Genomic DNA, 16,205 nt, shown 5'->3' with positions numbered 1-16,205 from the left:
AAAACAAAACCATCCTAAAAAAAGAACGGAGGGAGTAATAAAAAATCATGGTCCCAATTTGGGCCAGTTATAAATAGTACTAAACTCCACATTTTAATGTTAATAGATTTTTTCTAGTCCCACCATAAGGAATTTACCTCAATCGGAAAATTATACATCTTTTTACATCAAAATTTAAGATAAAAAATAATATGTATTTATAGTTGTTTGAGAAACTTATGTAGGATTGTTATTGCATCTTTGCGTATGCATAAGACCTCATTACTACGTGCACCCTTCTTGTTGAAGCCAAAATATTTCCAACTCGTCGAGCATTTTTAAAGCTTCTTGTCAAGCAATTTTTTTGAATATACCTCCCTATATTAATAAACTCCATATATTAATAATTTTGTGAAGTCACGAGGCTATTAAGAAACAGAATCCCCTTTGATACATTTAGTCACACACACTGCCTGAAATTGAGCAGGAAGGAGGAAATGGAACCGAAAACAAGAAATTAGAGGTAAAACCCTAAATCGCCAAATTGCATTGAAGTTTTTTTCATTCTTTCTTAGTACGAATTCGAAGAAGCCCCTTAATTTGATTATTTTTCATGGTTGAAGTAGGATTTAGGGGGTTTAACATTGTTGAAATTTTGATTATTTTTCATCATCGAGCAAGATCGATTTCTTGAGGTTAACAGTCCTTACTTGTTAGAATGATCCAAGATCGTATCTGTTTCATGTTTTGATTCTTTTGAACTAACCCTTAGAGTATAAAATCAGTGCAGCTAGTTTTCTTTTCTTTTTTGGTAATTAAAGAAATTAGGGATTGATTATGTATCTGAGATCTTTGTGTTGTTTCTTTAAAATGCAAGATGAGTTTCTTTGGGTTAATGGAAAAAAGATCATCTTTTATGAGTATAAATGATAATGTAGGTCACTTGGTTTATTCCCCCTTTTTAGTATTTAGAGGAAGACCTAGAGTATGAGGAGAAATCTTGATTATGCTTGTTGTTTTTCTCTAATGGCCTAATGGGTTATAGTTTTGACTTATTTGGGTTTACATCTAACAGGTATTTTGATTTGTGTTATAAACATTGAAAAGGACTAATTGGAACTGAATCGGTTGTGCCCAAGATGGCACCACCACCAACTCCTAAAGCTATTATACACCAGAAATTTGGTGTCAAGGCGGTTTACAAGACAGAAGACGTGAAAGAAGTGGCACAAAATGTTTGCCCAGAATTAACCATTCCGCAGCAAGGTCCTTGTTTGTTCCGCTGTTGCTTGCAGCTTCCAGGTATGACCGTTACTTCAGAGGTCTGCAAAAGAAAGAAAGATGCTGAGTAGTCTGCTGCAAGGATTGCTATCGTGAAGGTATATTTGTTTGTTTTCCCTTTTACTGTTTGAATTTGAATGTTAATTGTAACCGCAAAGATTGTTTTGTTTTGTGACCTTTTTGTGTTATGTGATATTATGCAGCTTGGTATCCAGAGTACAGCGACAAATGGTCTCATTGTTAAAGAACTAAGTGATGAATTAGTCACTCGTCGTGTATCTTATGTATTCTCAGACAAGGTTAGTGGTTCTTTATGCTTTAACGGCAATTTACTAAATTGTTACCAGGTTATATAATTCCCATTCATGATGTTGTGCTTCCGGATATGACTGTTACTTCCGAGGTCTGCAAAAGAAAGAAAGACGCTGAGCAGTCTGCTGCAAGGATTGCTTTTGTGAAGGTATATGTTTTGTTTTTGGTTTTCCCTTTTACTGTTCGGATTTGAATGTTGATTGTATTCGCAAAGATTGTTTTGTAATCTTTTCGTGTTATCTGATATTATGTAGCTTGGTATCCAGACAACGACAAATGGTCTCACTTTAAAAGAACCAAGTGATGAATTAGTCACTCGTGTATCTTATGTATTTTCAGATAAGGTTAGTGGCTCTTCATGCTTTGACAGTCAGTTTACTATATTGTTACCATGTTATATAATTCTCATTCATGATGTTGTGCTTGAATTTTAACTAATTTCTATTTTTTGATTTATGTGGTAAAGTTTCTTCCATCTGCTCATCCGCTGGCTGGGCACTTACGAGCTGCATTAGCGACAAAATGTCATCTTTTAGTTCCTGCGTCTATTCTTGTTGCATGTGATCAAAAGGTTAAAAATTTATGCAACTGCATTAATCACTTAGTGGAAACTGATCACTTGCCTTACTTATCATGGGGGCTGCTACATTATCTGGTTCAGTAGCCACTGATGAGGGAAACCTTTGGATTCGGAAGCAGAACCCGTACTCTCCATATACTATTGAGGCTGGGAATCCTTCAGAAGAAAGCATTCGTGTTGAAGCCATATGCATACCTTGCTCACTTCAAAAGCCTGTTCAACTGTTATCTCTCAATATTCCCTCCAGGAATATTACATTGATGTCATTGCAGAAAAATTGGGTGTTGCAGAACATCTATCCAGGTGGGTAGAACATAAACTACAGCAACATTTTGTGGTTGCTTTACATTTATCTCAATCTGCTTCAACTAGATAGAGTAAAACATTTTTTGGACGGTTTACATTTGCCAAACTATTGGTGGAACACACTAAAACAGCAGGACAACTCAGTGCTAGGTTTTGAGCATTCTTGACCCATGACCTGTATACACTGCTAGCTGTGTTGTTTATCTTCAAGTAAGGTTTAAACTAGTCGGGTTTATAGGTGGGAAAATAATGAGATTTTTGTTGGGTCTAGATGCACAGGGGAGGTAGGATAGAATCTTGTCCCCAATCTTCTGACCACGTCGTGTTGCCATTAACGGAAATTTTATTTTTGCAGGACGATTGGAAAATCTTCATCTGAGATGAGATTGTATTTTTCTTCGTTGGGCCTTCCGCTGGAATCTGATTCAAAACTGGTAGTTTTTTCATATGAAGCAGAAACTATAAATTTAAGGGAATCATATTTTTATGGTCAAAATATTCATGGAGGTGCAATCATGGCAACTTTTGGATACACGTGGAAATCAAAGTATCTTTTTCATGAAGACGTAACACTAGGTACCTACTACAGGTATGTATTCCTCTGCTTGTCACAATGTTTGCTTTGCCCACCAATTATGTCAGTCATGTATAATTGCATTTAGGATGAAGAAATGTGGGAATGTCGTGTACATGACATACATCATTTATTCTTTCCATCTTCTTTAAACTTGCTTGAATGATTTTATTTTTATCAATTTTTTTTTCTGGAAAAAAGGTTGTGAATTATAGCTAATGACTTCTCATATTTTGATTTTTTCCACTGTTTTATATTTATTTTCTTAAATTCCAGCTTTTAGTTATTGCATATTCTTGATGAAACTGCTTATTCAGAATGCTTATTGGTAGGATTCCTGATGGAGGTTACAAGTTGTCTAGAGATGCAATAATTGCAGCAGACTTGCCCACAGCGTTCACTACACGAAAGAACTGGAGAGGTTCCTATCCTAGGCATCTTCTATCTACATTTTGCCGTCTGCATTGGTTACCTGAGCCTGAATTCTCTACGAGTTGTGTTTTCGATACATACTGTCCAGCTTGGTAGTACATATAGCATAAAACATAGAGTTGATGTTCACAATCCAAACAACACATAAAGTTGTATTTTCATCACTGAGTTGCTACTTCAGCTCTTGGTTCTTCGTTCAGCTGGTGGTTCTGCTATGCCTATATGATTGCCATCTTTAAGTGAGTTTCTATATGTCTCTGTTGTTATCAATTCCTCTATGTTCATGTCAGCTCTATGTGTTGTTTGGATTGTGAAAATCAACTCGCCTCCACATAAATATAACAGAGTCTTATTGCTTCTTCAGGTTTCTTTATGGCGCAGTAGATAGAGATAAGAAAACTAGGGTTTGATTCTCAACCGAACGTAGAAAAGAAGAGTTCTAATAATAAACTCAACTGAAATAACTTCAATAATAATAATAAACTGCCTCTAAAAGAGTTTCATAAACCTATTTATACTACTAGGGTTTCTTGGCTAAGCATCCAAATAACGATACTTTAAATCCTAGCCTTTACTATAAGAAAACCTTCTAACGCCTAAGAATAGAAATTCAGCTAAAAGATAGGAAATAGAAAACTGATTATGCTCCTGCATCATTTCTTGTTTACAGTCTTTTTTAGTTTCACGAGTATAATCACGTGAATTCTGAACTTAATCTTTTTAAACTAAGTCTATCATATTTGGTTCAGGCATTTCTGAATGTTCTTCTCTTTATTTTGACAAAAACTATCTCCTTTTCAGAAGACTGTGTCCTTGAGTACTCTATCAATTTGCTGCGGGTACAAGAGCCTCTTAAGGATTGAATGGAGCAGGCATTATTTAGCCTTCCTATTTGAAGCAACGGGTTAAATATGCAGTGAAACACATCAATGAGTCATGTGCTGCAACATTGGTAAATTTTTCGTACAGTTTATGTTTTGTAATATTATCCCAATCTCATACCTATAGATGTTCTGTTTTTCTTTTTAGAATTTTGGTCTATAATGAAGTTTTATGTATTGGCCGTCTAGGTTGCACACACTCACGAAGATATGAGATGGTTATAGTTCCATTTTTATATTTCAGCTACACAATGTAATTAACATGTTGAAATCATGTGCAGGCGATTGAGCAGATGCTTTCTGTCCCAAAAAAATTGATAGTGTCGACTGCAAATCACGAATATAACCCAATACAACAGAAGATTTCTACTTCCCGAGATGATGAAGCAGATAAGAAGAAATCGTCTATTTCCTACAAATTCCACAACAATGACCATAAATTTGAGTGGGCTCGAGAGCAGTTTAACTCTTGGACTCCCGACTTAGCCACAAGACACAATTAAATTCAGTGGAATGGGTGGGATGGGGGATGTTGAACCAGGGTTCGCCTTTCAGATTGCTGTTTTCAGGAGGAAGAGCCATCTGCCAAATCTAGAACAAGATCGATGCTCAGACAACAGAGACTTGGCAGCCCAACATTATGAAGCTGTGTGGGAATGGAGTAGAAATTAAGATTTCTGGAACCAATGTAGAAATCTTACACACATAGGTATTTTGTAAATTTGCAGGCTCTCTTGGAGAGTAAAAATTGTAAATTTGGTTAAACAAAAACGTGATTTTTACTTTTATTAACCATAAATGTTGAACATAAATCTGGAGATACGCAGCGCCAAAAGACAAAAATTCGAATCATTAGTGACTAAGAAGGTAAGAAATGGCTGATAGCACATCCACCAAATTAGAGAAATCGCTATTCAGCTGCGTTAATGGAGATACAGCCCTGGGTGAAGAACTAAACGAACTTTCGCAACCGTTTGCATAATTTGCAATTTCAACAGTTTTTCTGTTGAGTCCAAGATATTGCTTTGATCCAAGTAGATCTCTAGCTGCTTTAACACTGTTAATAGCGGAACCATAAAGCCTGAGACAATAATTAAGGTGACCCTGTTGACCACCAGCAGCTTGCGGAATCCAATCTTTTATCTGGCTATATATTTCGATGGCTTCAACCATTGCCTGATTAATAACAGCTCTTGATACGGTTTCAAGGTTATGGTTCGCTACCCCAGGAGGTAATACACCCATGCAGAAACCAGGGTTTCTTGTCCTTGAACAAACTTGATCAACTGAGACTTTGATATTGCCGAAATTCTTAATAACTTCCCTTGTTGCAGTTGCTGTTGTGGCTACTAAGAGAACAACCAAAATGCCCATAAGACTAAGAGAGGAGGAAACCATGATGATATTCTGGTTTTACAAGATACACGCAGTGTGTGTTCTCTAATCAACTCGAAGAAGCTTGCTTGTCTTATATAGTATGGAACCAAGTTTATGAATAATCAATATATTTTTTAGAATATCTCGAGTCCTTTCGAAAACAGGATCTCATGAATTAACATCCATATCATGAGTCTTCACTAAGTTAATAAAAAAATAATTCTGAAATCTCACTAACTTAAGTAATAGCGACGCAATTAATGAAAACATAAAATAAAAAATCTTTGTAAATCAATATACTCCCAAGCACACAAGGGAACAAATGCCAGCCATAACAGTACACGTTAGGGCCTAATCTTTGTCAAGCAAACTCGTTTTCGTTGCTGCAGTTGGTGCATATATAGAAATCTATGGATTCCATATATATATCGAAATCTATGGATTCCTGCTGTTAAAGCTGTACCTTAATGGCATGGATGGCTCGTAGGTTTAGCAATTTTTTTTATATACTACATATAATTTATCTGTTCGGGGGGAAGTATAATTAGACCACAGTGTGTACATACTGTTACAAGGTTTTGCACTTTGTTATGGTAATGGCAGATTTCCGGGAGATTTCGGGTTTGATCCTTTTTTATTTGATGAAAACGAGCAATATACTATAGTTATATTAGATTAAGTCAGCCATACAAGAAGATGAAGGTATAAGGAGACTTCAGCAGAACTAAAAACAACACTAGTAGCAACAATATAGAATTAAACAAAACAAAATTATGGAAACAACGCTTATCTTAATTTTGGGTTTGATTTTACTTTCATTAACCATAAATGTGGAACATAATTCTGGACCGAAAGACAAAAATTCTAACCATAGCGACTAAGAAGACAAGAAGTGGCTGATAGCACATCCACCAAATTAATGAAGTCAATATTCTGCTGCGATAATGGAGATACACTGAACGAACTTTCGCAGGTGTTTGCATAATTTGCAATTTCAACAGTTTTTTGGTTGAGTCCCACATAATCCTTGGATCCAAGTAAACTGCCACCTGCATCAATATCACTAATAGCTGAACTGTAAAGCGTTAGACAATCACTAAGATGACCCTGTTGAGCACCAGCAGCTTGCGGAATCCAATCTTTTATTTGGTTATGTATTTCAGTGGCTATAACCATTGTTTCGTTAATAAGAGTGCTTGATACGGTTTCAAGGCTTTGTTGCTCTACCTCAGGATTTAATACACCCATGCAGAAAACAGGTTTTTTCGTCAGTGAACAAACTCGATCAATCGAGACTTTGATATTGCCGAAATTCTTAACTTCCCTTGTTGCTGTTGTGGCGACTAAGAGGACAACCAAAATGCTCAAAAAGAGAAGAGGAAGCCATGATGATATTTCTGGTTTTAGAAAATACAGAATATCAAAGAGAAGAATTTCTAAAGAACAGGAAGAATAAGCGGTAGAGAAGATAGTTAATAACTTTTTCGAATAATAATCTTAACGTGTTTATTCACAAGATATTAGCCTGTTTATATAGGCATGAATCAGAATTCTAAAAAAGGAAAATTAAAAGAAGTCTAAAAACTGTAAATGACTAGACTTGTAAAACAAGTCATCAAGAGTTCTTAAAATAAAGAAGAAGAAAAAAAAGGAAAGATGTTCTACATAAGGGCCAAATTTATATGAATATATATTTGCAAAGTTTTAACATTTTTTTTATGGTAATAGCAGATTTCCGGGAGATCGGATTTCTAGTTTGATTCATTTTTAATTTGATGAAAAGGAGAAATATACTGTATTTGTATTAGATAAGTCAGCTATACAAGAAGAAGATACAAGAAAAATACAGCAGAACTAAATACAATACTAGTAGCAGTAATTACAGAAACAATGTCTCCTAATTAAACATACTTCGCAAAAAAATTAGCCTAGCATTCCTCAAGTGGTACAGAGAAGCAGAACTGTTCCACGGCCGATGGGAAATGGCAGCAGTTCTTGAATTTTCAGTGGTCAAGCACTTCTAAAGTTGTTATTTGATCCAACATATCGGTTCTTCAATGTACAAATAAGTATCCGTTTGTGACAAAATACGGAAACCAAGCCTTGGCTACTGGGTGTTGTATACTTGGCTATAATTTCTTGCCATAGTTGTTCCTATTGTGGCATATAATCTATCCAAAGCAAAGAAAATTCCCTTCCATAGTGTTTGCTACTAGGGTGCCGAGTATATCCCTTGGTAGTATGCCGTACCCAACGACTTATATAAGCAATAAAGGCCATCCAAATTCTGAGCCCCAAATCTAGGTAACATACTTCCTCTGTACGTCTTCATCATCAGTTTGGAGGTTTTAAGATCGACGTCTAAGAAAGGGGAGATACAGAGAAACGAGGATGTCAAGCATTCCAGAAGATCTTTACCTCGACATCTTGTTAAGGGTACCAGCGAGATCAACCTTCATATGCAAGTGTGTTTGTAAGAGTTGGTTTTCCATTATATCTGATCCAAGTTTTATAATAGCTCATCTAAATTTTTCTTCCCTGAGATAACTCTTACAATCTCTTGGTTGGAGGTTATGATATAAACCTCAAGGAAGTAATCTACTCTATAACGTACGATTCATTAGAACCATCTCCGCAGAAGAGTGAATTAAGTCTATCTAAGATGCGTTACCCTTATAAATACTTAGGTTATAGAGTTGAATTAATAGGCATACTTAGGTTATAGAGTTGAATTAATAGGCTCATGTTGAATAAAGAAGATGATGGAAGAGGTGTGGTCACTGTGGTGGTTAAATGGGCTAATGTGGATAGTGAAATGGATCGGATACATAAAAAAGATCCGCAGTTTACCCATAATGCATTGTTAGTCGGTGCCTTGTTGTATACTAAGGGGTACACTATCGTTGTTAGGGCAATTTGTATGATAATGTTCAAATGAAATTTTTTGTTAAGCCAGGTGGACGGCCAAACAGGTTTCTCTGCTGTGGGAATAGCGCTGCGTGGTTGATCATCAAGCGCCCGAGCTAAGTCAAACGTTGGCGTGTGTAGGAAAAATGCGGTGCTAGAAGAGAAAACGCTGGCGCTCAAGACAATACCTCTGGCGTTGGTCCTATCAACATGGGATTGGGAAACAAAAACGCCAACTATCGATTTTCCAACGTCCATATTCTCAACGTTATAGTTTTCAAAGCTATAAATTCCTTTAACTCAATTCATTTTCAGTCACACCACTATATTTTCTTCTTCTAAAACTCTTCTACATCAAATTTTTTTGATACAATATGAGTGGCATTTTAAGAAAAGCGGCCAATAATGTAAAGAAGAGAATAGATCGAAGAAATGAACAGGCACCGTGCCTGCCACATGTGTAGATTTTTCTCAAAATCGGGAAGCAGAATTTGCTTCGCTGAGTGTCGTTGCTGCTCCATCATTAGTCCAAGGTCATGTGTCGGGGCATGGTGGGCCCGAAAAAACGTATAAAATTGAAGCGAAATGAAAACGGGCCTACAGTAATACCGCAAGTGCACGGTCGTCAGTTGTAGCTCGTGCAAGTACGGGTCGATCCACAGAGACTGGGTGTGTTTGGAGTTTCTAGCTATTTTGGGCTCTAAAATTGCTATTGTTGGGCTTTGAATACCCATTGAGTAAATTGGGCTTAATGGGTTTGTTGTAATGATGAAGTGCTTTAGGCCTTGGGCCTTTGAATGATTTGGGCCGTGAACTAGAGCCAGGCTTTTTAGCTATGAACCTGGGCTTTTAGCCTTTGGAATTGCACTGGGCCTTGGGCTAACAGTGACTGTGAATTGGGCTCTAGGTTTTTGAATATCACTGGGCCTTGTAACAATGAACTGGGCCTTTGATTTTGAATTTGGGCTTGGGCTCAGTGTAGTGAACTGAGCCTTAGGCCTTTAACCTGAACTGTGGTCTGGGCCTTGGAGAGGAAGCAGCAGCAGCAGTGGTGGCTTCAGCAGCAGCTCAGTGGCAGTGCACAGCAGCAGCAGAAGCAGTGCACAACAGCAGGGGGAGACAAGGCAGTAGAGCACTAAGGGAGAACAAGGCAGTAGCAAGTAGTAAAAGCAGTGAATGCAGTAACAAGAACAGGAGAAACAAAAGAGAAGCAAGAGCAAATAGTGGCAGTGAAACTGTGATATTTACAAAGCAATGAAGATGGTAGTGAAATAAAGAGACAATGGAAATGAAGCAAAGAGAAAAACCAAAGCAGTGAAGTAAATGTGACAGTGACAGAACAATGAAACTAAACAAGAACAATGGAACCAAGGCCTAAGCCAAGGGCAGGGGTGTGAAGAAGACAGTGAAGTAAAAAAAAGGAAAAAAAGCAAAGCCAAGGCAATGGCTTTAGGCATTCATCTAGAGTGGGAAGAGAACCAGCTTGCTCACAGTCACTAGTGAGCACTAGTTTCTCCCCACTGCTCAATCAACTCAATGCTCTAAGGCTCTAACCTAGCATTGACACACAACAGTAAACTAATCCTAACATTTGAGAAGCTAACAATTGACAAAACAAGAGATTCAAAACAGTGACAAAACATGGGATTATATTAACACTAACAATGACAAAACAATGAGGATTAACAGATACAAAACAACCTAGCATGGACAGTGCATTAACATCAAATTAAACATGAAACTAGAAATTAGACTAAACATGGACAATGTATATAAGACAGTGAAATTGATAAAGAAATTGAAGTTGAAAATCAAAAGAAATTGAAATTAGACATTAACATGGAATTATCAGTGGGATTAAAACAACATGCAAACAAGAAATTAACATTAAATTAAAACAGTAACAAGCATAAATTGAAATTGAAATTAAAATTGAAAACTAAAATTAAACTAAAAATTATCCCAAATTGGGGGAGACTCGGCTAACCCAAGCACCCCCTTCTCTCTACACATCAGTTGCCTTTTATAGTTTTACAAAATATCCCCAAATTTCAAAACCCTAACTTGCAAACCCTAATTTTTGAATTGAAAAGTCCACTCACCTAATCCCTGAATTGATGTCGACCCATGCCTATTCTCTCTTCTCTGCTCCTCTCCATGCCTTCAATTGCGTCTTATAGCCTCACCTAATTTATTGATTTATCACCTAGGGTTTCAGTGGTGAAAAATCAATGAGTTAGATGGCTATAGAGGTAGGGGAGGTAGCTACGGCGTGTAGGTGGTGTTTGGTGACAGTGGAGGAAGTGGCGATGGTAGGGTGGTGGTGCGGCAGGGTATGGTGGTGGTGGCAGTGAGAGCAGGCGGAGAGGGAGTTGCAGACAGAGAGGTTGAGAGGGAGGAGAAGACTCGAGTGTTTTGGGATGTAGGGAGTGTTTGGTTGGGTATAGGTGCTTCGTGCTAGGGTGTGAGGCAAGTGTAGCGAGTTTGATGCACAGCGAGAGGGAAATCATCGGATGACCAGATTTGGATTTAAATGAACGGCGCGATGGGATGAAGCTTGGAGAGACCGTTGGATTGCGAGATACAACTAAGATGACGGCTCCAGATGGAGTTAGGTGCTGTAGTGTTTAGCAGGAGCTTCAGACTTCGATGCACGATGATGAAGCGACCATTGGATGATGAGATGGATCCAATCTGACGGCTACAAAAGAATGGGTTTGGGTTTTGGAGTTCTGGGCTTGGAAAATGGGTTTAGTTTTGGGAAATAAGTTTGGGCTTGGGATATGTTGAGCCCACTTCTTCTTTAAGAACAAATCTCTTCCTTATTAAGCCCACTTTCTAGCCTTTGGTCTTGCACACAATATTCTTCGCGGTTTCCTTGCGTAATTCTTCCCGGCTTTTCACCACTTTTCTGCTCAAGTCATCCAAACTTTATTTATTACCTAAAAATACAAAATTAATTAATAAAAATATTTATTCTTGAAAACAATGAAAATGCAGAATATGGGATAAAATGTAGAATTAATGCACAAAAGATGAGTTAAATGCCAACAAAAAGGGATAAATATATACAATATTTGGCACTCATCAAATACCCCCAAACCTGAATTTTACTTGTCCTCAAGTAAAACAAAACTAAGGAAATCCTATCTATACCACTGTCGCTGGTCTCTCGAATGCATTTAGCGTATGCACTAAGCCTTTTAAACCACTAAGTGTCCCTAGTGGACGAGTTAAGTCTCGTGAAGGTTTGCTTAGAACGTACCTACAAAGTTCTAGGTCAAAATATAAGCTTAGATTCCATCAAATGTGACATGTGCAAGATAGTTTAAGCTCACAGCAAAATGGAGATGTCAATCTAGCTATCAAAGGCACAATCCTAGCACTGATAACAAAAAAAGACATGTGATAAGAGTGTAAAGTGTATCTACACATGTGTAAAGAAAGATCTGAAGTTATGACTACTAATCACCAAGAGATAGTTTCTCAGGCTAAGAACCAAGGTCGAAATCTAGCTAGCTGTCCGGACTTTACGAGAATTGTGAATGAGTTGGAGGTATTTCACAATTACTCGCGTTGTACATCAATGGCATACACCCTCCTTGCTTATTACAATGAAACAACAAAATGACTCTTTACATGACTCTTATTTACATTGACTACTCTCTTTTATTTTTGGAACAAGAGATGATGGAATTGATAAATACTTGATTTTTTTTTTTTTTGTATTTTTCTGATTTTTTTTTTCTGAATATATACATCGTTTTTTTTTTTTTTTTTTTTTTTTTTTTAACATAAGGAAACACTTTTGATACATATACAAAAGGAAACAAAAGATTACATGACACTTTGCAAGAGGTAGCCCTTTTTGATGCACCCAGTTAAATTCGATGGTTGTCTTTCTTAATGTAACCTCCACCTTCTATCCCAACCAACCAAAGAACAAGCTAGTCAAGTTTCGTTCAGTATTCTAAAGTGATTGGCAATCGTAACTTCCTATCAAACACCTTGAAGATCGAGGCCATACATGTATTGGTAGATCGTGCGCGTGCAAATTTCTTATCACTGTGTGAATTGTGCTAGAATCAGGGTGCCTAAATATCTAGACTAAGACTCCTAATAATTACATATTTGCACAAGAGTCAACATTTCAAGGTAAATGAGCTCCATTTTTATGATTTTTCATTTTTTAATTTTTTTGAATTTTTTTCGATTTTTTCAAAAAAAAAAAAAAAAAAGAAGGAGTTCGATTTCAATTATAGCATATTATCGTGGTATCTACTCTATACCCCCGAACCTAAACTAAACATTGTCCTCAATGTTTAAAAATATGGAAAGAATTAGAATGCAACATATGGAAAGGGACATGCTGAGTAGAGTAAAAGGAGAGAGAATACCCGATTTCGGCGAAAGCAGAATTAAAACTTCGTTATCCAAGGCAAAACTCCAACATATTCGGAGTCACAATGGATGAGCACAAAATATATACAAAAGGAATTTTAACTAACACATTATCTACAAGAAAATTTGGTTTTTAATGGGATTGGACTTTTTGGGAAAAATTTGGTTTTGTCGGGAGACGTTTGGCTTTGATGGAAAAAGAAAAATTTTGGTTTTTTAGGGAAACATTTGGAAAACTTTGGTTTTTATGGGAGAAATTTTTGGTTTTTGAAATTGGGAGCAAGCCCACTGTTGGTCCTCTAATGGAATGGGAGGAAGGCTGCGGCCCACGAAACACTAAGTTTTAATTTTGAAAGTTTAATTTGGCCCAGTTGGTTAAGGCCCGACGTTTCTTTTAAAACTTTGGTTTCGAGGTCCACTCTTGAGTGGAAACAAGCCCACAATCGGTTACAAGCTCAGCTGGGTTTAAACCCAGAGTCCAAAATACAAGTCCAATGAAAGAATTTAAACAAGCCCACAAATTAAACAAACAAGCCCACAAAAATTAATTACAAACCCAACAGAAAATAAAAAGCCCAAAAATTGGGTTAATTATTACAAGCCCACAATTAAAAATTGGAAGCCCACAATTCGGGTTCTCTTAAATGGGTTTACCTTTTTAGCACAGCCCAGCTGCTCTGATATTGTTGCAAAAACCCAGTTGGGCTTTGGTTCTTTTCCTTGGTGGCGTCCCAGCAGAGGAAAAACTGGTTCAGAACAGCAGGTCCAACAGCAAAAGAAGTGAAGCAGATGCAGATGCAAGTGCTATACAGTGAAATGCAAAAATAGCTAATAAAACTACTAGAGAAAACAACCCGAGTCCCCGGCAGCGGCGCCAAAAACTTGGTGGGCCCGGGAAAGCGTATAAAATTGAAGCGAAATGAAAACAGGCCTACAGTAATACCGCAAGTGCACGGTCGTCAGTTGTAGCTCGTGCAAGTACGGGTCGATCCACAAAGACTGGGTGTGTTTGGAGTTTCTAGCTATTTTGGGCTCTAAAATTGCTATTGTTGGGCTTTGAATACCCTTTGAGTAAATTGGGCTTAATGGGTTTGTTGTAATGATGAAGTGCTTTAGGCCTTGGGCCTTTGAATGATTTGGGCCGTGAACTAGAGCTAGGCTTTTTAGCTATGAACCTGGGCTTTTAGCCTTTGAAATTGCACTGGGCCTTGGGCTAACAGTGACTGTGAATTGGGATCTAGGTTTTTGAATAGCACTGGGCCTTGTAACAGTGAACTGGACCTTTGATTTTGAATTTGGGCTTGGGCTCAGTGTAGTGAACTGAGCCTTAGGCCTTAACCTGAACTGTGGTCTGGGCCTTGGAGAGGAAGCAGCAGCAGCAGTGGTGGCTTCAGCAGCAGCTCAGTGGCAGTGCACAGCAGCAGCAGAAGCAGTGCACAACAGCAGGGGGAGACAAGGCAGCAGAGCACTAGGGGAGAACAAGGCAGTAGCAAGTAGTAAAAGCAGTGAATGCAGTAACAAGAACAGGAGAAAGAAAAGAGAAGCAAGAGCAAATAGTGGCAGTGAAACTGTGATATTTACAAAGCAATGAAGATGGTAGTGAAATAAAGAGACAATGGAAATGAAGCAAAGAGAAAAACCAAAGCAGTGAAGTAAATGTGACAGTGACAGAACAATGAAACTAAACAAGAACAATGGAACCAAGGCCTAAGCCAAGGGCAGGGGTGTGAAGAAGACAGTGAAGTAAAAAAAAGGAAAAAAAGCAAAGCCAAGGCAATGGCTTTAGGCATTCATCTAGAGTGGGAAGAGAACCAGCTTGCTCACAGTCACTAGTGAGCACTAGTTTCTCCCCACTGCTCAATCAACTCAATGCTCTAAGGCTCTAACCTAGCATTGACACACAACAGTAAACTAATCCTAACATTTGAGAAGCTAACAATTGACAAAACAAGAGATTCAAAACAGTGACAAAACATGGGATTATATTAACACTAACAATGACAAAACAATGAGGATTAACATATACAAAACAACCTAGCATGGACAGTGCATTAACATCAAATTAAACATGAAACTAGAAATTAGACTAAACATGGACAGTGTATATAAGACAGTGAAATTGATAAAGAAATTGAAGTTGAAAATCAAAAGAAATTGAAATTAGACATTAACATGGAATTATCAGTGGGATTAAAACAACATGCAAACAAGAAATTAACATTACATTAAAACAGTAACAAGCATAAATTGAAATTGAAATTAAAATTGAAAACTAAAATTAAACTAAAAATTATCCCAAATTGGGGGAGACTCGGCTAACCCAAGCACCCCCTTCTCTCTACACATCAGTTGCCTTTTATAGTTTTACAAAATATCCCCAAATTTCAAAACCCTAACTTGCAAACCCTAATTTTTGAATTGAAAAGTCCACTCACCTAATCCCTGAATTGATGTCGACCCATGCCTATTCTCTCTTCTCTGCTCCTCTCCATGCCTTCAATTGCGTCTTATAGCCTCACCTAATTTATTGATTTATCACCTAGGGTTTCAGTGGTGAAAAATCAATGAGTTAGATGGCTATAGAGGTAGGGGAGGTAGCTACGGCGTGTAGGTGGTGTTTGTGACAGTGGAGGAAGTGGCGATGGCAGGGTGGTGGTGCGGCAGGGTATGGTGGTGGTGGCAGTGAGAGCAGGCGGAGAGGGAGTTGCAGACAGAGAGGTTGAGAGGGAGGAGAAGACTCGAGTGTTTTGGGATGTAGGGAGTGTTTGGTTGGGTATATGTGCTTCGTGCTAGGGTGTGAGGCAAGTGTAGCGAGTTTGATGCACAGCGAGAGGGAAATCATCGGATGACCAGATTTGGATTTAAATGAACGGCGCGATGGGATGAAGCTTGGAGAGACCGTTGGATTGCGAGATACAACTAAGCTGACGGCTCCAGATGGAGTTAGGTGCTGTAGTGTTTAGCAGGAGCTTCAGACTTCGATGCACGATGATGAAGCGACCATTGGATGATGAGATGGATCCAATCTGACGGCTACAAAAGAATGGGTTTGGGTTTTGGAGTTCTGGGCTTGGAAAATGGGTTTAGTTTTGGGAAATAAGTTTGGGCTTGGGATATGTTGAGCCCACTTCTTCTTTAAGAACAAATCTCTTCCTTATTAAGCCCACTTTCTAGC

The 16,205-nt window shown here is 37.9% G+C and overlaps 1 protein-coding gene and 1 pseudogene across 1 annotated transcript; one reads left to right on the top strand and one right to left on the bottom strand.

The window, feature by feature from the left end:
* The first annotated feature begins 408 nt into the window (after positions 1 to 408).
* Positions 409 to 5,137, top strand: LOC113290438 (annotated as a pseudogene).
* Positions 5,138 to 5,197: 60 nt separating this feature from the next.
* LOC113290437 (pectinesterase inhibitor-like) lies at positions 5,198 to 5,719 on the bottom strand. The gene has a single exon (XM_026540044.1). It carries the CDS (start codon positions 5,717 to 5,719, stop codon positions 5,198 to 5,200), a length of 522 nt encoding a protein of 173 aa, XP_026395829.1.
* Positions 5,720 to 16,205: the final 10,486 nt, after the last annotated feature.

This window comes from Papaver somniferum, chromosome 6 (genome assembly GCF_003573695.1).
Source record: "Papaver somniferum cultivar HN1 chromosome 6, ASM357369v1, whole genome shotgun sequence".
Classification (NCBI taxonomy): domain Eukaryota; kingdom Viridiplantae; phylum Streptophyta; class Magnoliopsida; order Ranunculales; family Papaveraceae; genus Papaver; species Papaver somniferum.
This window is presented reverse-complemented; position numbering and strand designations above follow the sequence as displayed.

Coding starts and splice junctions, on each gene's coding strand:
- LOC113290437 (XM_026540044.1), bottom strand. CDS start 5,719: ATGGGCATTTTGGTTGTTCTCTTAGTAGCCACAACAGCAACTGCAACA.